At 43.1% G+C, this 23,830-nt stretch overlaps 2 protein-coding genes across 8 annotated transcripts in view; both read left to right on the top strand.

Annotated features, from left to right (window-relative positions):
• Positions 1 to 3,408, top strand: part of LOC118088756 (calcium-activated chloride channel regulator 1) — a 29,633-nt gene extending 26,225 nt beyond the window's left edge. For all 4 annotated transcript variants that reach the window (XM_060276754.1, XM_060276753.1, XM_035122806.2 and 1 more), the window contains 2 exons: positions 655 to 900; positions 2,678 to 3,408. In XM_060276754.1, coding sequence (XP_060132737.1) covers positions 655 to 900; positions 2,678 to 3,222 — 791 coding nt within the window. In that variant the 3' untranslated portion in view covers positions 3,223 to 3,408. The remainder of the gene's footprint in view (positions 1 to 654; positions 901 to 2,677) is intronic.
• Positions 3,409 to 4,255: 847 nt separating this feature from the next.
• LOC118089221 (calcium-activated chloride channel regulator 1) overlaps positions 4,256 to 23,830 on the top strand; it is a 38,094-nt gene continuing 18,519 nt past the window's right edge. Inside the window, exons 1-6 of one of the 4 annotated variants that reach the window (XM_060276758.1) lie at positions 4,256 to 4,317; positions 15,903 to 16,080; positions 18,148 to 18,288; positions 19,388 to 19,538; positions 20,288 to 20,399; positions 22,671 to 22,839. In XM_060276758.1, coding sequence (XP_060132741.1) covers positions 15,928 to 16,080; positions 18,148 to 18,288; positions 19,388 to 19,538; positions 20,288 to 20,399; positions 22,671 to 22,839 — 726 coding nt within the window. In that variant the 5' untranslated portion in view covers positions 4,256 to 4,317; positions 15,903 to 15,927. Of the gene's footprint in view, positions 4,318 to 8,371; positions 8,484 to 11,287; positions 11,619 to 14,997; positions 15,714 to 15,902; positions 16,081 to 18,147; positions 18,289 to 19,387; positions 19,539 to 20,287; positions 20,400 to 22,670; positions 22,840 to 23,830 lie in introns of those variants that run through there. The other 3 variants (XM_060276756.1, XM_060276757.1, XM_060276755.1) reach the window with 3 other exon arrangements.

Below are 23,830 nucleotides of genomic sequence, written 5' to 3'. Positions count from 1 at the left end.
CTATGTAAAATCTCAAAGAAAAGGTTTGTGCTCTACAGTGCCATTTGGTGTTCCATGTTTATAACACATTCAAAACACTGTTTTTTGACTAATGCAGCTGAGTCCTGGGTCTCTCAGTAGAAACACAAGTATCTTCCTTCCCTATCGTTGTCATTATGTAGATCTGGACCATTGAGTAAACAACTCTAATGGACCCGCACCCTTCTCTCCTATAATATTCCAATCTACTGTGCGCTTCCCAAATTAGTGGGTAAATGGAATGTGTTATTGAACCAATGAAACAACCTAATTCTTACTAGGGTTTAAAATATTGCTCTGCCATCCTTCTTTTGCTCCTAAGTGCACAAGAGGGCAGCCTTAATTGATTTATTGTTTGCATATACTTATACTTCGAGCATTTTAGGTTCTCTTCTGTTTCTTACTAGTTGCCAGCACAAAGTCCAGAGCATGTTGCCATTGTCTTGCCGTAGTGTTTCTAGCCAATCATATGTAATGCAGCCTGGTTTTGTGTTGCATGTAGATAATTTATATGCCCCTCAATTACATTGATTTCTTAAGTGGTACACGAGGAATGCAATACAACAAAAATAAAATAAAAAAACCAAGAAAGTTTAGACGTTTGTAGTTATGGCTGTTCTTCCCCCGCTTTTGTAGGTGAAATAACAATGAACCCCCCCAAACCTGAACCTACAGATGATGAACTCCAAGCCAATCTAGGAAGCGTCAGTAGAATTGCCTCAGGTGGTTCTTTTGTAATATCAGGAGTCCCTTTGGGAGGCACCACCACAGATGTCTTTCCACCTTCTAAAATTACTGACCTTGAGGTAAAACTAGCTGAGGATGATGATCATTTCTGTTTGGCTTGGACGGCTCCTGGAAATGACTATGATATAGGAAAAGGTAAGTGTGGAAGCCTGCTTTAATCAACTCACAAGGTTGCTTTGCTTACAGAAAAGCTCATTAAAAAAAAGTATAATGGGGTGGATGGAGAATTTACACCAGCCACCTCTCCCTGTAAAACCCTGGAGGTAACATTCTACCCCAAACTGCCTTCTCCACATTGTCTTCTCCGCAACTGGCACTGAGACAGAACTGCCTTGACATAAGCATGGAACACAAATCTCCATCCAACGGGATCCAGAATGTCATTGGGTTGCAAAAGCAGCATAGCCCCAAACCAGGGTTGTCTCCACACTGTCACCTGCATGGCAACATCCTCCCAAAGTTTCTGCGCAGCAAAGTAGCAAAAGTCTAGATTCCTGGCATACCATGGAGGAGTTGAGTGGCTGTTTTTCGTCTGTTGAATGGGTACCCTAGGGTGCCCATGGCAGTTTCTTTTAAAAAAAATTAATCGTCACTATTTATTAAATATGTATACTGCCCTTCATCTGAAGAACCCAGGGTGGTTCACATTAGGAAAAAACAAAAACAAAATGAGAACACAAAACACACCAAAAAAAACCAAAAAAAAACACCCACACCCTATAACACCCTCCCCTCCCACAAACACATTTAAAAGGCTGTAGAATGTTAATCACCCAAATCCCTGGTTGGAGAGAAATGTTTTCACCTGGCGTAAAGATCGATGTGACATGCTCAAGCCGTCTTTCCCCAGTTAGCAACCTGGGGAAGTTTCTGAACTGTCTTCAGAGGCAGCCCTATGAACACATTGCAGTAATCTAACCTAGAAGTTATCCGAGCATAGATGACAGGCTATCCCTGTTCAGATAGGGGTGCGGCTGTGCCACCGGCTGGGGCTGATGGAAGGAAGGCACTCTGTGCCACTGAGGACTCTTGAGCCACAAGCAACCATAGCTGCCAAGTTATCCCTTTTTTACAGGGATTTTCCCTTATGCTGAATAGGCTTCCTCGCGAGAAAAGGGAAAACTTGGCAGCTATGCAAGCAACATTCAGAGGGAATGTAATTCCATCTATTCTAGAGCAAGTCACCATGCATACATCCAGTACAGGGAACTGCCCACTGCCAATGTCTCAGTCTTATCAGGACTGAGCTTCAGTTAGTTGTCTAACTGAAGGAGAGCTGTGTGTTACCAGCATATTGCTGACAATGTACTCCAAAACTCCAGATTGCCCCACTCAGCAGTTCCATGTAGGTGTTAAACAGCATAGGGGGTAAAATTAAACCCTGAGGAATCACGCCTTGAAGGCTCCATGGGGCTGAAGACCACCCCCAAAGCATCACCCTTTGGAAGCAACCATCCAAGTAGGACAGGAACCACCGCAAAGCCGTGCCTTCCACCCTCAACTCGGACAGCCCCTCCAGAAGGAGACTGTGGTCGATTGTATCGAAAGCTGCTGAGAGGTTGAGGAGAACAAACAGGGACACATTTCCCCTGTCTCTCTTCCAACAGAGGTCATCATACAAGTGTGTCCAAAAAAAAGGTTGTGGGAATCTGTGACATAGGCCAATATTCTTACGCTGGCATGAAATTACAGTTAACCTCAACAAGCAGCCTGTGTGAACGAAGAACTTGGCCTTAGAACATTCTCCAGGGCTCTTTGCAACATGCAAAGAGGCAATGACAGTTATGCATTCAACCCAACGTGGAGAGAGTTCCCTAAGGAGTTTGTAAATACACAGAAGGAGATTTTTGTCTCTGTTGTTCCTGAAGAGGTAGGTCCTAATGGATGCCTGTTGTGTGTTTTTATTTCACAGCTGAAAGATATGAAATAAAAATGAGTGAAAATCCCTTGGAATTAAGACATGGAACTTTTGATATCGCCACTTCTGTGAATACTACTGGACTTGCAGTGGAAGATGCTGGGGTCAGACAAATATTTCGGTATAAGCCTGACAACTTCATGAAAGAAAATGGCACCTCCATCTACTTTGCAATTCGTGCTATTGATGGCAGCAGCAACATTGGAGAAGTATCAAACATAGCAAGAGCAGTTGTGCTTCTTCCTGTGTCGCCACCTACTCCAACTAGTCCAGTCACAACTTCTACTGCTCACACTACTCCAGCTGACCAATACTCTGTTTTGCCTACAACTCCCTCTAATGTGAAACCCACCTGTGCTAATGATACCAGTGCAATAAATACCACTATGGAAACTGTGATCATCGCATGTGCTTCTGCAATTATAATTTGTGCTATTGTAAGTATAACAGTTTGTGTTTTGCGCAAGCAGAGATACAGAAGTTATGACACTTGCATGGATATTACTGTTGTTAATAAGAATGCCTCCACTATTTTGTAAAGGATCATATATTTTATTAACTGTTTTAATGTTTACAAACAAAATATTGAAACAAACAAGAACAAACGCTACCCAAAACAAACATAACCTGAGTGTCTGCCCACAAACTCTGGCACTATGACGAAAACGAGAGTGCTGGAGATGATTTTACATATTCACAATAAAAATTAACAGCGCTTTATAAGCCTCATATGCTGTTTTTGTCTCAGCATCTATATTTTAAAGCCAGCAACCAATATTAAATGGGGATCATATAAAATCAAGTACAGTACATAGATTTTTGAGAGACAGGTGGAAGACTCCTGGTACATAAACTATGAGAGAGTACCGTGTAGTATACTATCAAATGTACTTTCCATTTTGATTCCCTGCAAACATCTGTTTTTTCCTCCATTATCTTTTCCATAGCAGCCGACCCCTAAACTTTGGCCCACCAGGCTTTGGAAGTAAAGAGTGAATCGTATCTCTAGTGATGCGCTATTTCTAATCGGAATGCTCCCAATAGAAAAAAGGGTGAACGTTTTGTAGCTTGTATTCCGCATAGTTCCTGGCTGTAACAGAGCGAAGCCTGAGTCCACTGTAATAATTTGGAGTACAGTAGCAAAGATTTATTGAAAAACTCTCTGCCAAAATGATTTTGGCACTCCCATCGCATATTGCTAAAACTTCAGATGCGGCACTTGAAATAGGAATGCACCCTAGGTTGGCCATTGAATCCCTTCACATGACAGCAATACCGGTAAATATGCAATCTTGTATGGGGCCCATTGCTGTAATTTATGAGCAACAGGATTTTCCGAGTCCTTGGATAAAACTGACTGACATTTGGGGTGGGGAGAAAATAGATCACACTTGAGGAGATACTCAAGCAAACGATTGAATAACTATTGAACGCTATTGGGTTATTCTTAAATGCTATTTCATAAGTTCAGAGCTAGATGGTGCTGGTGTGACCTTTTTCCTCCCAATGATATGTACAATCTGTTCAAGGAATGTAAACGGGCTCATAAAACGCTGTGAAGAGGAGACAGGTAGGGAATGTTATTAAAACGGAGAGTCTCGTGATAGAGGTGCTGCAGGAAAACCATAAAAAACGTGGGTTGATTGATTCTTCAATCATTTAAAAGTTGCAATGCCTGGGTTTTTCTTATTAAAATATCTCCCAGGTGTTTGCAGGTTGTTTAGTGTCGTCTGCATACTTTTAAATACTTGGTTGTTGCTTTTTAACCTTTTCCATATTTTTGTAAACAGATTTTTTTATTTTATTTTTTTACAACAAAGTGCTCTTTACATTTTGCTAAATATAATGAAAGGGGGTTTCCTATTCCCCTACATCTGTCTCCGTTGGAACTCTATTTTGCTTTGTTGAAACTCCTTTTTTTTGATATTAGCATCGCTGCTCGGCCGATGTGTACGGCATGAACTCTTCCTCACCTCTTCTAGCGGAGAAGAGACAAGGTTGTTTTTAAGTACGAAAGAGTCCCAGTATGGAATGCAATAACTGATAAGCAACCTAGCACCAAGAAAGGAATGCGAGGGGAATGCACTGATAGGCAACCTCAGGCCACTAGGATGACTGATATGTTTTCCACGGATAATGAAAGCAATGTTGCTATGCACCTGTTTGAATACAGTATAGCAATTAATCAACAAGGTACTGAAAAATAAGTATAGATAACTGCACATTAGTATAATGAGAAGTTGGGGGTGGGTTTGAAGCATGTTGCAAACTCTTTCCTTCCTAATTCTCTCCCCAGGGATGCTTGCCTTGTGTCATCATTATATTATATTATTTATATTATTAATGATGTTTTGCTCATAACATTATTATCTTGTGAACGATGTGACAGGACCTCTTCTGAGGATAGAAGGGCAGCACCATGCTGCTCTCAGACCCTACATTTGTATCATTCTTTCCTCCCACCCTATGAGCTAAACAAGGTACTGGCATTTACTAAAAACAAACATGTCTGAGTCACAGTATTTCATGGAAAACTCCAAAGGTGTTTCCTATCCCTTGACATTTTACATCACCTAACTGGGTTTGCCCTAACTGCAAAGGCAGACATAGTTTTGCATACTGTTTTTTAAAACTGTGGAACCCCAAATGGTATCAGTCACCCAAGCATATCAAAAGTACTTCCCGTTTTCTTAACTTCAATCAAAACATCCATCTTCTCGTTCCATTTACCTATGACCTTAAAACCTATGTCATATATTTATGTCATTATTTCCCCACCCCCACCCCAGCAATTAGGGAAACCAATCCTAATGATAATTGAGCACACAGTCATACCTCAGTTTAAGTACGCCTCGGTTTGAGTATTTTCAGTTTAAGTACTCCGCGGACCTGTCTGGAACGGATTAATCCACTTTCCATTACTTTCAATGGGAAAGTTCGCTTCAGGTTAAGTACGCTTCAGGTTAAGTACGGACTTCCGGAACCAATTACACTTATACCTTGGGTTAAGTACGCTTCAGGTTGAGTACTCCGCGGACCCATCTGGAACAGATTAATCCACTTTCCATTACTTTCAATTGGAAAGTTCGCTTCAGGTTAATTACGCTTCAGGTTAAGTACAGACTTCCGGAACCAATTGTGTTTGTAAACCGAGGTACCACTGTAGTTCCTAATTGTTCATACTGCCTGACTTGACCATCAATTTAATATTGTTAATTTATTTGTTCAAATGTAAAATAGCCATGAAAACCATCTGGACATTTAAATTTGTTTGGACCACCTTCTGATATCCATTATCCACCTTCAGTCCATGCTTGCAAACCAAAGGACTTTCCATAAATATATATATTTGTTTCATTCAATTTTTCTATAATGATTTCCATAAATTTCTGGGATACTGCAACACTTACACTGTTCAAACATATATACCTCTAGGTTTTAATTGTTGCAAGCTTAGAAAACTTCATGAAGCGTGTATTTAGACAGTTCAATTAAAAATAAACCCAAGTGGGAGACAGAAAACACTGCTTATTTCACATTTGTGGACACTGGTTGTAATAAAACCTAAGTGCCCCACTTCCCATTCTACAAAGCAAGTCCAGAAGGATACCATGGTCAATGGTATGAAAAATTGAAGAGAGATGAAGAAGGAGTAGCAGGGTCTCACTTCCCCTGTCCTGCTCTGTGCAAAGACTGAGACCAAGGCTAACTCTGTCCCATGGCCAGGCCTGAACCCAGATTGGAAAGGATAAACCATTTCATCCCACAACACTTGCACCTGTCCAATCCTCCAAAAGGTGTGGCATTGAACGTGATGAGCTTGCTGCTGCCTTTGTCCAAACTTTTAATTTATTTTTACTTAACAAAGCTTATACCCGGCTTCATTGTAATAAAACCTCAAAGCAGTTTACGAAATAAGACTGATTTTTATCTTCTTCTTCTTTGGCGATCACTCATAGCTGAGTAAGGGCATCTAGAACATTAAGCATCCTGGAGGCTGATAATTGGTGAGCTATGTCATCCTATTTGGGCAAGCTATGGTGGCTTTATTCAAGACTGTGGAGTTGTCTACGTATTTCCTGATTACAGTGGTGCTTTGGTTCTCAAACGCCTTGGTAGTCAAACACTGAAAACCCGGAAGTAAGTGTTCTGGTTTTTGAATGATTTTCAGAAGCCAAAAGTCCGAAATGGTTGGCGGCTATTGTTTCCTGGGTGCCTGCACCAATCAGAAGCTGTGCCTTGGTTATCAAACGTTTGGAAGCTTGGCGCTTTTGTTTTTGCTATTTATTTTGTGTTTTTGTTTTTGAGGCTTTTTTGGTTAATTTGTTTTTGTGACTGTGTGGAACCCAGTTCAGCTACTGATTGATTGATTGTGTGATTGCGGAAATGGATAAAAGCCCCCTATCTGAACAGTGACTATCATCAGTACAGGTGAGGGGGGGGGAATTATTTTAATTTTTATCATCTACAATACTGTCTTATTTATTTTATAGTACAGTACATTGATTATTGCTTCATTTTATGGATCAATGGTTTCATTAGATAGTAAAATCCATGTTAAATTGCTGTTTTAGGGGTTGTTTTTAAAAGTCTGGAATGGATTGATCCGTTTTGCATTACTTTCTACGCGAAAGCACACCTTGGTTTCGGAACGCTTTGGTTTTGGAACAGACTTCCGGAACGGATTAAGTTTGAGAGCCTTAACCTCTGGTTAAGAACTTAATTCATTCCAGAGGTCTGTTCTTAACCTGAAACTGTTCTTAACCTGAGGTACTACTTTAGCTAATGGGGCCTCCTGCTGCTGCCGCACCACCGGATCACGATTTCTGTTCTCATCTTGAAGCAAAGTTCTTAACCTGAGGTACTATTTCTGGTCTGAAGCGTTTGTAACCTGAAGCGTTTGTAACCCAAGGTACCACTGTATTATGTTTTACAGTGACCATTGATTGGATTTGACAAGAGTGCCTGGCGTGCTCTGGTCCCTGGGGTCACGAAGAGTGGGACACAACTAAACAACAACAACAGTTCCTTCATCTATTCAATTATACCCTAACTGTTCTTCATTGTTAGTGGGTTAGTCTGTGTGGTGCAAGAATCACTGCCATGGCATCTTCAGATAGCCCAATTCAAAGGCAGTCTGGTAGATAACTGGTGCCTTCCAATAACATCTGGAAATCTTTTTGTAACCTGTGAGGAATCTGCTTTATCAATCCCACTGTCATTAGGATTTTTTAAAAATCGTTTTAAGGATTAGAAAACATTTCATCCTAATACAGGTTTCAAATTACCGAAAAGTCTAAATGTCGGTATCTCTCTTTTGTGTGTTTATCAGAGGTTTTCCCTACTATGCCAAGTGGATGTTTGGCCCTGTGCAATGGGGGAAACCTTAAAAGCAGAAAACCCACAATTATGCCCTATGACGGGGCCTCTAAATAACTCGATGCATTGATGAAAAAATAACAGCAATAGAAAAAGCTGTAACGCATGACAGAACCACACCTTAAATGAGGAAAGTCGACATAGGGAGAGGTGGAGCAATGGCTGAAATAGTGTAGGTTAATTTGTACCGCAGCAAGCTATGTATCTGGAGGTAAGTGATAATGAAATGAGTGTGGCATGGCGATAGCAAAAAGGCATCGGTTGATCACGAGTAACATGCTGCGGTGCACAGATAAAATGAAGCCCATGCGGTCACAGTGGCAAGGAATTGCAAGGGAAATCCTCAAAAAGCCTCAAGATACACACTCTTGAATGGGGGACAACACTTCATCGGACCACAGTATCCACAACTCTGGGCATAGTAAGAATCTTACCTGTTAGCTGTCCTGATCAAGTTGTTTAGTAAGGCTTATGCTGTGTTGGAATAACATATCTGCTATTGCTTTAGAGTGTTAGATTATTAGACTTGGGAATGATGCATTGCACAGAAGAGTTGGGCTAGTAAATATAAGAGCGCAAAAAGCATCAAAGAGGCATCTTGTGTCTGTCTACTCTTGGGTTTAATGAAAGGGTGGTGGTGGTGGTGATTGCATAAAAGCCCTTTTAAGTACAACCAGGCTCTCCAAACCATGAATTTATGCAACAACAACAACAACAGCAACAACAACAACAACAACAACAGGTAATCTGGTTGGCTAACAAATGTCCTGTATAGCCTATCAAATTCTCTGCTTCAGGTGATACCTGTGCAACACAGTGGGATGGATGTTTATTAGTCAATTCACCTGTTGCTTGTGTGTCAATTTTAAATGTTTTCGGTATGCTCTTTGGCCGTATCAGGATGGTCAACTAGGCTTCCTCCTTTCCTTTTTTCCTGAATAGTAGCTGGAAACAATGTTGAGTTGTCACAGCTGTATTCTTCTTCTTGTGCGTTCTGCAGATGTGTGCACCCTTGCTTCTCTGTTGCATGACATTGACATTTTGGTTATTGTTGTTAAGCAATTTTCCTGAATTGCAGCAAGAAACACTGTTGAGTCAACACAGCTGAATTCTTCTGCAGTTGGGTGCTCAGTTTATTTCGTTTCTTTGTGTGCATATAAGTGGCATGCTGGTACAAAATGGTTTTGCTTTGTGGGGATTCCTGCATATTTCCCCTATTCTTTACAGGTGTACCTGCAGCACAGGGATGGTGTCTTTTAGGTAGAACTGGGTAAGGCATCAGAATGTTTCTGTGAATGTTCTCTAAACACACTTCTCATCAGCATGCCCTTCCTGTTTCTAGTTCATTGGCTTATCCTGACAACCAGATATCTGCCGTTTTAAATGCTAGTATTTCTTTATGCTGCCCAGTAAGATGTTAGTCTCATGATTAAATATTAAGTGACAGGTCAACCGATTTGTTTTCTTAAAAGATCAACTCCTGATACAAAGCCTTACTCAAGCTTACTCTTTGGGTACCCTTTGTCAAGTAGCTGGTTGCATATTTTAAAAAAACAACAACACTTTCCGAGAAACTGTTTCTAGGCGTTGCCAATAACCAGCTTCCTGTTCCTTTTTTAAAATTATCTCACCCATTTCCCCTGCCTTCACAAGCACTGAAGCCTCAAATTTCAAAACTGCTGCATTCATTTCTTTTCCCCCCTTCTGCATTCTTTCTGCTCTCCTTAGATTTTTTTTTAAAGATGACGTAGGTGTTTTCCAATTTGCCTTTGAACTATCTTTGTACTGATTGCAAAACGAAAAGAGGATATGTCTCAAGATCCTGAAGATGTTGATTCATATTGTGCCATGGGCTGATATCTCAAACCTTTTCTGAGTCCTGATAAACCAACCTTTCAAACATTTGTACAGGCAGAACTGTAGGTCTTTGCCGGCCTGAGATGTTTTGCTGCTGTATGCAAAATGGACTACCCCTGTCCCCACAACAACGCCCACCCCCTGCAGATCTGGGTCCCCACCATGTTCCCTCTATGCCCCTGGTATATCACCTGTGCTGCTGCCAGCCCCATCACCCCAGCTGTACCCAGGGCTACACTCATGCTTCTGCCACGATGCAGCAGCAGTGGCAAGAAGGCAGTGGCAACAGATAGTGGTGATGGCCGTGTGGCTGTGTTGGTGGTGCGGGTCAAACCGCAGCAGGGCTCTCAGCCGCGCAATAGCGGGGCTGTGGAAGGGGTCAGGGGTCGCATCCACCTAACGTAGGGCTGCCACTGCTGTAGGTCCAGGAGGCATGAATGTAGAAGGAGAAGGTAGAACCTGCGGATTTAGACACTGTCCCTCGACACCGTCCCTCCAAAATAATGGTGTAATTTTAGGTTTCCGAAGAAGGAAACGAAGTCTAATCTTTCTTATACAAGCTCGAAAAGCAGTTTCCTCTATGTCATTCCAAAAGGTCTGCTTTTTCAGATTACACCCATTCCACCATGTGGGAAAATGCATGCCTTTATGTTTGGAATGGGGGGGGGGGGGGAGAACCACACACACTCTGTAACCTCTGCGAATGTCAAAGTTTGAGGTCTTTGTTCTGCTATGAAGTTGCAAGTCTGTTGTGGTGTTGTGAACCTAGTACTGCTAGGTTCTGAGGGGGGGGGGGAAGAGGTGATTACTTTGAGAATTTATTAGAAACATCCAGCATCAGAAACATTCGTGCTGATTCGTCTGGGCGACAGCAGACTCTTGATTGTCTAGCAGTCCCAGTCAGCTGGGAGATAACTGTCAGCATTATTATTTTATTTATTGAATTTCTATCCTGCCCTTCCTTCTGAAGGAGCCCTGTTTATGGAAATGATCAAAACTTGTCCCTTGAAGAGTTGGAAAGAAGGAAGCTGATAACGGAGGCTTGGGGGGAAATGACCCAAGCGAAAAGTCAACTAAAATAGCTGAGGTCTGAACATTAAACCCAATATTTAGTTTATACCTGCCTGGTATAAAAGCTGGTGGTTGAGTTACCCTGAGAGGCAACCCAAGGTGTGACGGACTTATCAGAAGAAGGTTGCACAAATAGATCTTTGAAAGTTGGCTGGATGAGCTTTGGGGCTTCGAGGCAGATTGTCCCCAGTGACGGGACTGGTTTGTGGGAGTATTTGACTGAGGTAGAGATTTAAGGACACTTAGAAGCTGATGTCAGGAACAGTGTCTCTTGAGTCTTCAGAACTTCTCAACAAGTACCTTAAAGACCCCAATGTAAATAACAGTATTCCCTTATGTGCATAGCAGCTCTTTAATAGATCAAGCATCTTAGTGAAGTGTTTGTCCTGTCCCTAGAGTTAGCATTCATTGCACACCTAAGCCTACTTATCTGCTAGGAGGTATTGAAAACATTCTGAGTGGATTTCTGTCAGAGGTAAAAATAAAGTAGCACAAATACCTAAACTTGCCATGAGTTCAGTATATCTAAAGGACCACCTCTTTCAATACCAGCCTGCCTGCTGCCTAGTCGGGGTCATATTAAACTCTTCGTAGGTCCTAGGCACTCTTAGACTCTGAGGCCTTCAAGGTAGGTAAATATTTACATTGTATAGGTACCGTAATCACAGATCTATATTAGTGTTGCCATATTTCAAACAGTGAAAATCCGGACAGAAAAGTTGTTGATATATTTTTTTAGTTTTGCCGGCTGTCATGTGTCCAGATTTTCCCGGACGTTTACCAGATTTCTGCCCGGACACCACTGCTGACTGCAGCATTCTGGATATAGTATGGCAGGGGTGGCCAACTTCCAAGAGACTGCGATCTACTCACAGAGTTTAAAAAGTGGCAGTGATCTACCCCCGTTTTGGGGTTCAGGTCAAAGTTGTGGAGCTTTTTTTTTTAAGAAGGAAAGCCCTGTTTTGGGGGGTTCACATAAAATTTGTAAAAGAGCTTTTTTAGGGAAGAAAGCGACGTTGAGCTTTTTTTTTTAGGAAGGAAAGCCCTGTTTTTTGTGGTTCAGGTCATTTTAGGGGTGCAGGGCAAAGATGTTGAGCTTTTTTTAGGGCAGCCACAGTTGTTCAGCTTCTTTGGGGGAGCAAGTGATCTACCAGAAATCTACCGCAGACGTCCAGGGATCTACCGGTAGATCACGATCTACCGGTACCTGTTGGACATGCCTGTAATATGGCAACCCTGTGTGAATAAGCTAGCTGCTAGAGAAAATTAAGATACTTTGTGGACATATTTGTCTGCATATGAATATGAGAAGAGGGTGGCAGTGAGTTATTGAAGAGTTTTTGTTTTTTCATGGTGTGTGGGCTTGCTTCACAAGGCGAGAAATTTTTAGTTGATTACAGCACCTGCCCGAACGCCAGCCATGCAACCAAGCCAATTTATTGACCTGGTGGAGAACATAACAATTTCATAAAACTGTATCATGTTGATGATGATTCCATTTTTCTTTTGAGCCTATAGCCTACCTTTTACAGTACAGAACTAGTCCTGTTATGTAGCAAATGTCTGTTCCAGGACACTGAGCAGGAATAAACTGTTGGAATCTATGGTGGCCATTGTACGAATGAAAAGAGACTTGGCTAGGCATGGCAATTGTGATTGAACTTGAATTGTTTTGTCGACAGGTGAAAGAGAATATTGGGAGACCTTTAATGAATAGGAAAATTAGTCAAAGTCTTAATAAGGAAAAGCACTGAAAAGTGGTTATATGTTATCAAATGGTATTATGAGGAAGACTGATCTGAAGAGCCAAATGATTTTGATTGGTTCAGGATAATGGCATTGGGTTGCAGCTATTAAGATAGCTGTGATCCTTTGATTGGTGAATAGAAATCATGCATGTAATCTGGAAGCTTATAAAAAACATAGCTTGGGGTGGGGTTCTTTACAGCCTCCTTATTTTTGAGGGTGTCCCTATGAACATTTGTATTTCAGTAAGGGCCTATCTTTTCACTTGGAGCTTGTATCCTTTTCTTTTGGGTTTCTGAGAGAGACTCCTCCAGTCTAGAACCCCCTTTTAAATATCTCCAACAGACCTCTGCAAATTTGATATCTACAGAAAGATCTATTAATGCAGCAGCATAGTAGATCTCAGGAGCACCCTGTTACATGCTATAGCCTCCCTCCCTCCCTATTTCTATTTAGGGCTGTGTGCACACATTATCATTTGGCTCCCATGCACACCCACCCCTGGTGTTCGAAGCCAAGCACACTTGATGTGAGCCGCAATCCGCATGTGTTCTGTAGCTTCTTGAGAAATACTGTTGTTTCCTTCGAACCGGCTTGCGTACAATTTGTAAATGTAAGCCACAGTTCAGCTGAGGTGTGGACACTTCAGGAAACAGCTGCGCATGCAGAGATGACAGCGTTATCGAAGTTTTGAGAGACGAGGGGTTGGCAGCACAGGGAAGCAGATCATGTAATGTGCATCGGGTAAAGACACCCCTGCCTCCTCTCTGGTGAGTGCAGCAATGTAAAAAGGCAATTTCGATTGCATTGGAGGGAAGCAACATTGCATAGCCTACGTGTCTCCCTTAAAAAAGACACCTAACTCTCCCCAACTTCTTCAGCATAGTATACCCCACTCATATTTCTCTTCCCATGTTCTGCATCTGGCTTCTCCCCCTGCCCCCCAATCAAAATCTCAATCCAGGTTCCGCCCCGCCCCCAACGCAGGAATCGGAATACCTATTTTCCTGGTCCAGGTGACCCTTTGGAAATCTAAGCAGCTGTTGTGGGCAGTGGTTCTGGCAAGCTGGCAATTGAGTCCATCTCACGACACTGCAAATGTTTTTGCATAGGAAAGAAATGCAAACAAAAGAGTTAACAAAATAATGGCAAGCAAACGCCCACCGGGCAACTATGAGAAGGGTCCGTAGCTCAGTGGCAAAATATGAATGAGTAATTTTTGTTTGTGCCATGTGGCAAAGCATATTCCTTGTATGCGAAAGGCCTTGGATTCAATCTCCAGCATCTCCAGGTTGCACTGGGAATTTCCTTGTCCGAAACCTTGGCACACTGCTGTCAGTCAGAGTAGAAATACTGAGCTAGATGATCTGACTTGGTATAAGGCATCTCCCTGTGTTCCTGCAAGGGGACTCTACTATGCAAATCACCTGCTTTTGTTTATGATATTGACATCGGTAATGCTGACTCAGCTTTGAGGGCCAGTGACAAATTTTGCAGTCCAGTCTATACTACCAGACAGCGAGTGGCATATGCCAGGTTTGAATATGCCCGTGGCATATTCAGACAGGTTTAGTTTCCTTGTGGCTAGCTCACAGGTGGATTTCTGTTGTTCTCGTGTATGCACAAGATAGGAAATCTGTGGCTAGAATTATCATTGCACAAATAATGGACAAGTTTTCCAAGTGTCAACATTGCTTTTAGAATGCATTTTGCCATTTGGGGAGCAAGTTGTGAAGGAGAGATCTCTTTTTCAAAACGGAAACATATAAAGAACTATCTTAAGCCAACCATGAGATGGAAACAACTATATTAACTTGCAGTATTCTCAACTGAGAATGAGCTTTTGCAAAAACAAAATGAAATTTGAAGGTGTAATCAGTGATTTTTGCTAAGAAAAAAAAGAGCCTCAAAGTTTGTTTTTAATTGACATTTACTTAAGACAAATTATGCAAACCATACATAACAAGGTGTGCCTTTGGCATATGACAGAAACTATGTAATGTTATGAGCAGGGCCGTCTCAAGCAGGTCGGGCGCCCTGGCACCGTGGCACAGAGATTGCTCTGGTGCCCCTGCCCTGGTGGGTGGGCGCAGCCCGCCCCCTGCCAGCCCGGCGCCCTGGCGCCCCGCACCACCGCGACTACCCCTAGAACCAGGCCTGGTTATGAGTTTGAGGGGGGGGGGAGTCAATCTGGGTGATGCCCTTAATTCCTTTCCATTTTGTGTGTGTGTTGGGGGGGGGGAGATCCTGTATCTGTGGGGATAGAATGTATCAGAGCCCGTAAGGACTTTGGCTAGCTAGTTAAGCACCACAATTAGCCTAGCCAAAGAAGTTGCTTTGGGCCATAGAACAAATGGGTGGGCCTTCTCCACCCCTTTACCCAGCTGCTAGGAAGCAGACTAGCCAGAGTTGTGGGTGAGTAAGCTGGAAGCAGGCAGGAATACAAATACATGTTTTGCACTGCACTGTGCTGGAGTTTAGGGCTCCCCTGAAAACCAAAAGGGAAGAAAGATCTGTTGGGGTGTTAATGCTGTGAGCCCCTACATCCTATGCTCAGGTTGTATTCTTGTGTAAATTAAACTAATATGTCCTAAAGACACCACATTGTCCACTGACCTACAGTCTAAGGAAACCGAACCTTCAAGAGCACTTAGGGGCCCCTGGAGTTTCTCCCTGCTCAGACATAGCAACGGTAGAATCAGAATAATCTTTATTTGCATCAGCCACTAGCCATAACAATAAAATAAAACACAAGGTGCTGCAGATAGAGGTGAAAGCTTAACTATACAAAATACATTCTGGAGCTTTATAACCAATGAGCAAATACTGTAACAGATCTTGAGATGGAAATGACAGAGTTAAACATCAGTTTCCCGTTGCCGTTGGAGCACTCCACCCATTTGCTTGTATCGTGGTTACTTTCATTTCCCTGTGCAGTTGCATGCTAGCCAACAGCCTCGTGTTCTGAGCCTCTAAAGTGAGTAGCCGTGCCTTATATTATTAAATAAGAACTTAACGGCATTTGTCATGAATAGCACAAGGAAATGTGGGGTTGGGTTGATTTGCTGCACTCTTTGTCCTGTCGGAAAAGGGCTTTTCTGCCTCCCTCTGCCTCTCTCTTTCAAAGCACTTGCCTAAATAACCCTTCTATATTTCTCTCCCTGAGGCTGGATTAAGAGGCGCAAGCAGAGATGATGATGAATTGTTGGCTTCTGCTGGCATTGCAAGTACTGCATGGGGTGGCAGGTACCATGGTAAAACTCAACAACGGTGGGTTTGAAGACCTTGTCATTGCCATCAATCCTGGGATACCTGAAGACGGCAACATTGTTGACCGCATAAAGGTAAGACGGCCAAATAGTTGTGAACGTGTTCGATTGGCATCTTACCCCCCAGCAACTGTCGCGCTGTGATAAGCTGCAAAAATGCACTGTGCGTTTTACGAGCGTAGGTTTCCCCCACAACAAGGCTCAGACATATGGCAGCTGCAAGAAAACTGGCTGTTTTCCCCCACTGGCACATTAAAAAAATATATTTTCAAAATCTGCAAAACTTGCAGTGACTCCAAACCTTCTGATTCTTCCCTCTTGTGAACTGGTGCTACCATTTTAGCTCTGTAACATAGGAGCCAACTCCTAGGGGACGAGATCTCTTCAACTCCCCAGTAAAATATTTGAGGGGGCCAGGTACACCCACACATCCACACACCCTAAAGTTAATGGGGATTGCCATTGAAATGATGTTTGTGTGCTGCATCTTGTGATTGATTATGTGGGACAGGACTTATCTGCCCACCCCCATATTTTATTCAAATTGGCACCCCTGCTCTATAAATGCATTGGTGCTCTCACCCTGAATGCTGAAAATAGAGGGAATGGGGAAGATATATTGTGAAACAACAAATCGTTCCTGAAGGACCACATGGCTTCCTCTGTGTGGTTTTGTTTGTGTGCCAGAACACTGCCATGTACTTGGAGGTGAACGTTGCACAAGTTTTGACACCGTACATTTAAAGCACAACCAACACACATTTAAAGTGAATTCCCCCAGCTATATCTTTCCCATTCTCAGAGCTACTTGTTCCCAGCATTTTTAACTAGCTACAATTTGCAGAATTCCTTGGGGGCAAGTTGGTGGCTTTAAATGTATGGTGTGGCTCTGAGTCTGCAGGTGTAAAATGTCCCATCGATAAATGAATGAAGCTTATATATTTTTACAAAAGTAACTCCACTGACACACTTGGGGGTCGGGAACGGAACCCCTATGCAAAATGGTCATTGTCTGAACTTATGTGTGCTGATTATACTATTTTATTGTCTCAAACTCCGTGAGAAGACCTTTGAAATCTTATAATCGATTTGTAGTGCAACAAAAAAAACCAAAATTAATTTTGAAAAGGCAAAAGTTTTGGTTTTTGCCAAAAGGTTTAAAAACCACATGGCAATTTTTTTGAGCAGTTGGAAATCCTTCAAATTATCTAGGATTAGCAGGCATAGGCAAACTGCCTCTGCCTGGATTATGGGTTTAAACTAATCAGAGTTCTGTGAGGCACAAAATTTCTGGAGATCATTCCAGAAGTGAGATGCCACTACCAAGAACGGCCCTTCCACCCACCATCACTTGACAAAATGGCTACCACTTTGAAAAAACAAAACAAAAATGTCTTTAACAGGAGGTAATTCACCCAGAAGTTTGTCAGAACTTTTTGCAGAACTTTTTCCTCATACCAGGGTGGAATCTACACACATATAAAAAACTGTTCTGAAAATGCTTTTGAAAAAACACACAAACCAACATTTTTTAAAAAAAGCACATTGAATTTTCCATAAGGCTCACCTTCGCCACCTAGTGTCACATATTACACTTGAAACACACTTAAAACATTTTATTTGCAGCTGTGTAGCTGAGTCCCAGGTGTAGTTTTGCATGCTAAAATCCCTATATGCCAGGCTGCAATTAATGACGCAGGAGTATCCACACAAAAAATGTGCCCGATGCAGGCATGTGCAATGCATCTACTAGCCCAGGGGTCAGCAAACTTTTCCAGGAGGGGGCTGGTCCACTGTCCTTCAGACCTTGTGGGGGGGGGGGCTGGACTATATTTTGAAGGAAAAAGAACAACGAATTCTGATGCCCCACAAATAACCCAGAGATGCATTTTAAATAAAAGGACACATTCTACTCATGTAAAAACATGCTGATTCCCAGACCGTCCACAGGCCAGATTTAGAAGGAGATTGGGCCGGATCCGGCCCCTAGGCCTTAGATTGCCTACCCATGTACTAGCTTCTTGGAGAAAGGGATTTAGGGAAAGAAAGATGGCAGAAAAGACCAAAGGGCACATTCTGTACAACCAAATGCAGATACTAGTCACTGACACACAGAGGTCTTTCCTTGCCTTGCCTTTTTAGGACATGGTCAAAGAGGCATCAACGTATCTCTTCAGTGCTACGCAACAAAGATTTTACTTCAAGACTGTAAAAATTGTCATTCCTTCAACATGGAAAGAGAAAGCAGAGTATCAGAGAGTAACTACAGAAACTTATGACAAGGTAAGTCTAGGGGAATACTTTAAATTGCAACTGTACTTGTAGTATTTTTTTTAAAAAAAGATTGGGGGCAAATAGAAAGATCGGAGGGAAAAAATAAAGACAGAATAAGACTATGCCATCACTTTTGAATACAACTGGGTTTACTTTTGATTGAACATGGATATCAGAGAGTAACCACACAAACCTATGATAAGGTAAGTCTAGGGCAGACACCCCCAAACTCGGCCCTCCAGATGTTTTGGAACTACAGTTCCCATCATCCCTGACCACTGGTCCTGTTAGCTAGGAATGATGGGAGTTGTAGTCCCAAAACATCTGGCGGGCCAAGTTTGGGGATGCCTGGTCTAGGGGAATTGGGCTGTATAAAATATATTGTTCTTACAGATGTGATAATGGTCAAGGCTAGATTTAAAAGGTTGGCGGACCCTGGTGCGTTCCCAAAACAGGATTCCCCCCTTTACCCTCAATGGAATGCATAAAATGAGGAACCAGAAAATATATTTTGAGGAATCTTCAATACTAGTACAAACACTTCGGGTTACAGACTCCTCTAACCCGGAAGTAGTACTTCAGGTTAAGAACTTTGCTTCAGGATGAGAACAGAAATTGCGCGGTGGCAGAGCAGCAGCAGCAGGAGGCCCCATTAGCTAAAGTGGTACCTCAGGTTAAGAACAGTTTCAGGTTAAGAATGGACCTCCAGAACGAATTAAGTTTGTAACCTGAGGTACCACTATTCTGTATTTCTGTTCAGAACCAAAATCATCATACAGTGGTACCTCAGGTTACGAACTTAATTCGTTCTGGAGGTCCGTTCTTAAGCTGAAACTGTTCTTAACCTGAGGTACCATTTTAGCTAATGGGGCCTCCCTCTGCCGCCGCACCACTGGCATGCGATTTCTGTTCTCATCCTGAAGCAAAGTTCTTAACCCAAGGTACTATTTCTGGGTTACTGGAGTCTGTAACCTGAAGCGTCTGTAACCTGAAGCGTCTGTAACCTGAATCGTCTGTAACCCGAGATACCACCGTATAAGATTAATATCAATGGTATTGGTAGTTTCTTTTCTCAGTGATCATTTAGCCATGCTCTGTTTTATTTCAGGCCGATGTCATAGTGGCAGATTCTTTCCCCAAATATGGAGATGATCCCTACACCTTGCAGTATGGCGGATGTGGGGAACCAGGGAGATACATTCATTTTACTCCTAACTTCTTGACCAACGACAATTTGCTTAATGCTTATGGTCCTCGAGGTAGTACCTGTTGTTGTTGTTGTTGTTGTTGTTGTTGTTGTTGTTGTTGTTGTTGTTAAAATGTGCATCAAGGTTTCAAAAGATAAAGCTTTCTCGGGAATTCTATTAATTCCTTAAATGTGGTTGCTTAATCACTCGAAAGCCTCCTAATTTGTCTGTAACAGATCAGCAATATTTCCACGTCAGCTTCATCAGAACATATTCCCATCACAACACCTCCCTTTTTGAAGCTAGTTGAACATGCTCCACCATACCTTCAGACTATGCACTGGGACAGCCATTTCCACCTCATCCCCTCAACCTGAAGCCATTAATAAATTGGCTTTAAAACGACCATAGTCCATAATACCCTGTGCTGTGAGAGCTCAAGGCTCACAGGTGAAGCCCAGCAATATTCCATAAAAGGTTAAGTCACTTCGCCAAGTCAATGGTTTGAGTCAGAAATTCAAGGTGAGAGTCCATGACAAGGTCATGAGACTACTCTACAAGATGTTGTGTGAAGAAGAAGAAGAAGAAGAAGAAGAAGAAGAAGAAGAAGAAGAAGAAGAAGAAGAAGAAGAAGAAGAAGAAGAGTAGTTTGGACTTGATAGGCAACTTGGTCAAAAGTTGCCTATCCCTGTCATAGTTATTTAATTGCTGTACATTATATGTTCATTATATGTTCATTGTATGTTGTACATTATATGTTCCTCCCCCACCACCACCAAAAAAAGTGTGTCACAATGAGCTTTGTTGTTGGTCTTCTACAGGTAGGGTCTTTGTCCATGAGTGGGCTCATCTCCGATGGGGTGTCTTTGATGAATACAACAATGATGCACCTTTCTATGCTACTGGGGGAGACAACTTGCCTGAAGCCACAAGGTACCATTCCATATCGTCCAGTTATTGCCTAGACTGGATTAGCCTGTAATTTGATGATATACAGAAGAGACTTTTCATTAGGGGGAAATGGTGCAATGTCTTGGCGGATAGCTCACCCCCAATGAGTACCTTTCTCACTCCACCACCCCATCATTTTGTAAGAAACACATTTATTGAAAAACACAAAAGTCGATCACCACCACATTCCACAACAAGAGTTATCAATGCATTGAGAAAAGGCTGCGTCCGAAGTTACTGCCGCTTCTGGAAAATGTTGCCATGCCCCATGCCATGCCCTCTTCCTCTGGCTTTCAGGATAGCAGCTTTGCCCCTTCCAGCCCCAGAGCCCTGGTTTTTGTTCTTTGTACTTTTCAGCATAGGGATGTGGGTGGCGTTCTGGGTTAAACTATAGAGCCTAGGGCTTGCCGGTCAGAAGGTCGGTGGTTCGAATCCCCGTGATGGGGTGAGCTCCCATTGCTTCTGATATGAGCTTGCCATACGCCTGGGTTTTTCCGGACATTTTAGCCACTTTCCGAAAATTCCGCCATTTTCAACGGATGAATCCTGGCCTTAGTCAGTCTTAATCATCTTTGTACTTTTCAGCATAGGGACACGGGTGGCGCTGTGGGTTAAACCACAGAGCCTAGAGGTAGAGATTTAAGGACACTTAGAAGCTGGTGTCAGGAACAGAGTCTCTTGAGTTCAGAACTTCTCAACAAGTACCTTAAAGACCCCAATGTAAATAACAGTATTCCCTTATGAGGACCCAGGTGGCGCTGTGGGTTAAACCACAGAGTCTAGGGCTTGCTGATCAGAAGGTCGGCGGTTCGAATCCCTGCAATGGGGTGAGCTCCCGTTGCTCGGTCCCAGCTCCTGCCAACCTAGCAGTTCAAAAGCACGTCAAAGTGCAAGTAGATAAATAGGTACAGCTCTGGCGGGAAGGTAAATGGCATTTCTGTGTGCTGCTCTGGTTCACCAGAAGCGGCTTTGTCATGCTGGCCACATGACCCGGAAGCTGTACGCCGGCTCCCTCGGCCAATAAAGCAAAATGAGCGCCGCAACACCAGAGTTGGTTACGACTGTACTTAACTGTCAGGGGTCCCTTTACCCTTACTTTTCAGCACTGGCACATTTTTCAGCATATTGGGCAAGATGAGGAATCGGGTTTTGCTCCCTTGAATGTACACCTGCTCTAGATGTGCCACATGCCCATCTCTGTAGGTCAGTGTCATGTTGCCCAGTACCTACCTTTTCTTGCCCAACTCCTTATCAGCTGCAGTCTTGCAAGCACTCATGCATCCAGTGAGAAAGCCTAGGTAGGGTGTCGAGAGAGACCCCTTGCTCCTCCATTAAGCCTTATTCCCATTGCTAATATCGAGGACCATAGCAGTTAGCACAGACATAGGGCCAACCTAATCAACACCCCTAGGTCAGTCTTAGGATTGCCATATTTCAAAAAGTGAAAATCCGGACACAAAGGTTGTTGAGTTTTTTTGGGGGGGAGGGGGGGTTGAGGGAAATCACCAAAAACCCAACACTTCTGATATGAGCTTGCCATACGCCTGGGTTTCCCCGGACATTTTAGTCACTTTCCGAAAATTCCGCCATTTTCGACAGACGAATCCTGGCTATGTCTGGGAAATTCCAGGCGTATGGCGGCCTTAGTCAGTCTTAATCATCTCCCCAGCCAAATCCAGTTGTTGCTGCTGGACCACCACCACCATTGTTATTGTTATTTTAATTATTATTATTGTTATTTTAATTATTATCCCATAGCAGCAAGGCAGGAGTGAATGACTGATCGAATCTGCACACAATAGTCATTTAGAGAAAAAAGAGATATTTCCCTCTAAATGACTATTCTGTGTAAATTAGATCACTTTTAAAAAAAATTAAACTTTTTATTAGTCCAGAGGTTCACATTATCGCCACAGGAAGAAAACTGCCTTAAAATGGTACAGAAACCACTGTGTGCATGCCCATATATTTGTGACATAAAATGCTTGTCTGGAAGCAGCCTATATGACTGAGGGCTCATCAACACTTCCACTCGTGCCACGCCACTCAAAAGTGGATAAGCTCTTATTCAAACTGTATTATATCCACGTTACTCAGAATTCTACAGTCTGATTTTCTGGGAGTGCTGGTGAGTGTTTCAGCAATTGTGGCATGGACAACAACAACACAGCATGCAACCATGCCAGCACGTAATTGCGTATTTCTCGACTTTTAAACCGACTGACCCTTATTTGTTTCTATTATGTTGATTAGGTGCTCGACGGATTTCACCGGTAAATACGTATTCCCACTTGGTGGCAATCAATACAGACGTTGCAAAATTGATCCCCAAACTCAGCTGTTTGAACACGGATGCGCATTTTTCCCAAACAGGCGACAAGATACTGCAGCTTCTATAATGTATTTGCAAAGTCTCCCTTCAGTAAGTAAGACAAATCTCAGTCGGGATTTATTCTTCTTTGGTGTCTGCCTTCAAAAACACAAGGTGGTTTTTGTTTTGTTTTGTTTTGCTAAGGAGGTAGGCAACCTCCACCTCCGTGTTTAAGGGGGGAATGGACTGCATTCTTCCCCCACCTGCAGGAGCTCAGAAAAAAAAATTCACAGCAGAATGAGGCACACACAGACAACCTGGGGGAGCTGGGGGCACTGTCATGCAGTGGTTCCGCTCCTTCCTCCTGGGCCGTGTTCAGAAAGTGGTGGTGGGGGATGAGTGTTCAGACCCCTGGGCTCTCACTTGTGGGGTGCCTCAGGGTTCTGTCCTCTCCCCCATGCTTTTTAATATCTATATGCAGCCGCTGGGAGAGATCATCAGGGGGTTTGGGCTGGGTGTCCATCAGTATGCTGATGATACCCAGCTCTACCTCTCTTTTAAATCAGAACCAGTGAAGGCGGTGAAGGCCCTGTGTGAGTGCTTGGAGGCGGTTGCAGGATGGATGGCGGCTAACAGATTGAGATTGAATCCTGACAAGACAGAAGTACTGTTTGTGGGGGACAGGAGGCGGGCGGGTGTGGAGGACTCTCTGGTCCTGAATGGGGTAACTGTGCCCCTGAAAGACCAGGTGCGCAGCCTGGGAGTCATTTTAGACTCACAGCTGTCCATGGAGGCACAGGTCAACTCCGTGTCCAGGGCAGCTGTTTATCAGCTCCATCTGGTACGCAGGCTGAGTCCCTACCTGCCCACTGACTGTCTCTCCAGAGTGGTGCATGCTCTAGTTATCTCTCGCTTGGACTACTGCAATGCGCTCTACGTGGGGCTACCTTTGAAGGTGACCCGGTAACTACAACTAATCCAGAATGCGGCAGCTAGACTGGTGACTGGGAGCGGCCGCCGAGATCACATAACACCGGTCCTAAAAGACCTACATTGGCTCCCAGTACGTTTCCGAGCACAATTCAAAGTGTTGGTGTTGACC

The sequence above is a fragment of the Zootoca vivipara genome, chromosome 7, assembly GCF_963506605.1.
Source record: "Zootoca vivipara chromosome 7, rZooViv1.1, whole genome shotgun sequence".
Classification (NCBI taxonomy): domain Eukaryota; kingdom Metazoa; phylum Chordata; class Lepidosauria; order Squamata; family Lacertidae; genus Zootoca; species Zootoca vivipara.
The sequence above is the reverse complement of the archived record's forward strand: the minus strand, read 5'-3'. Positions and strand labels throughout refer to the sequence as shown.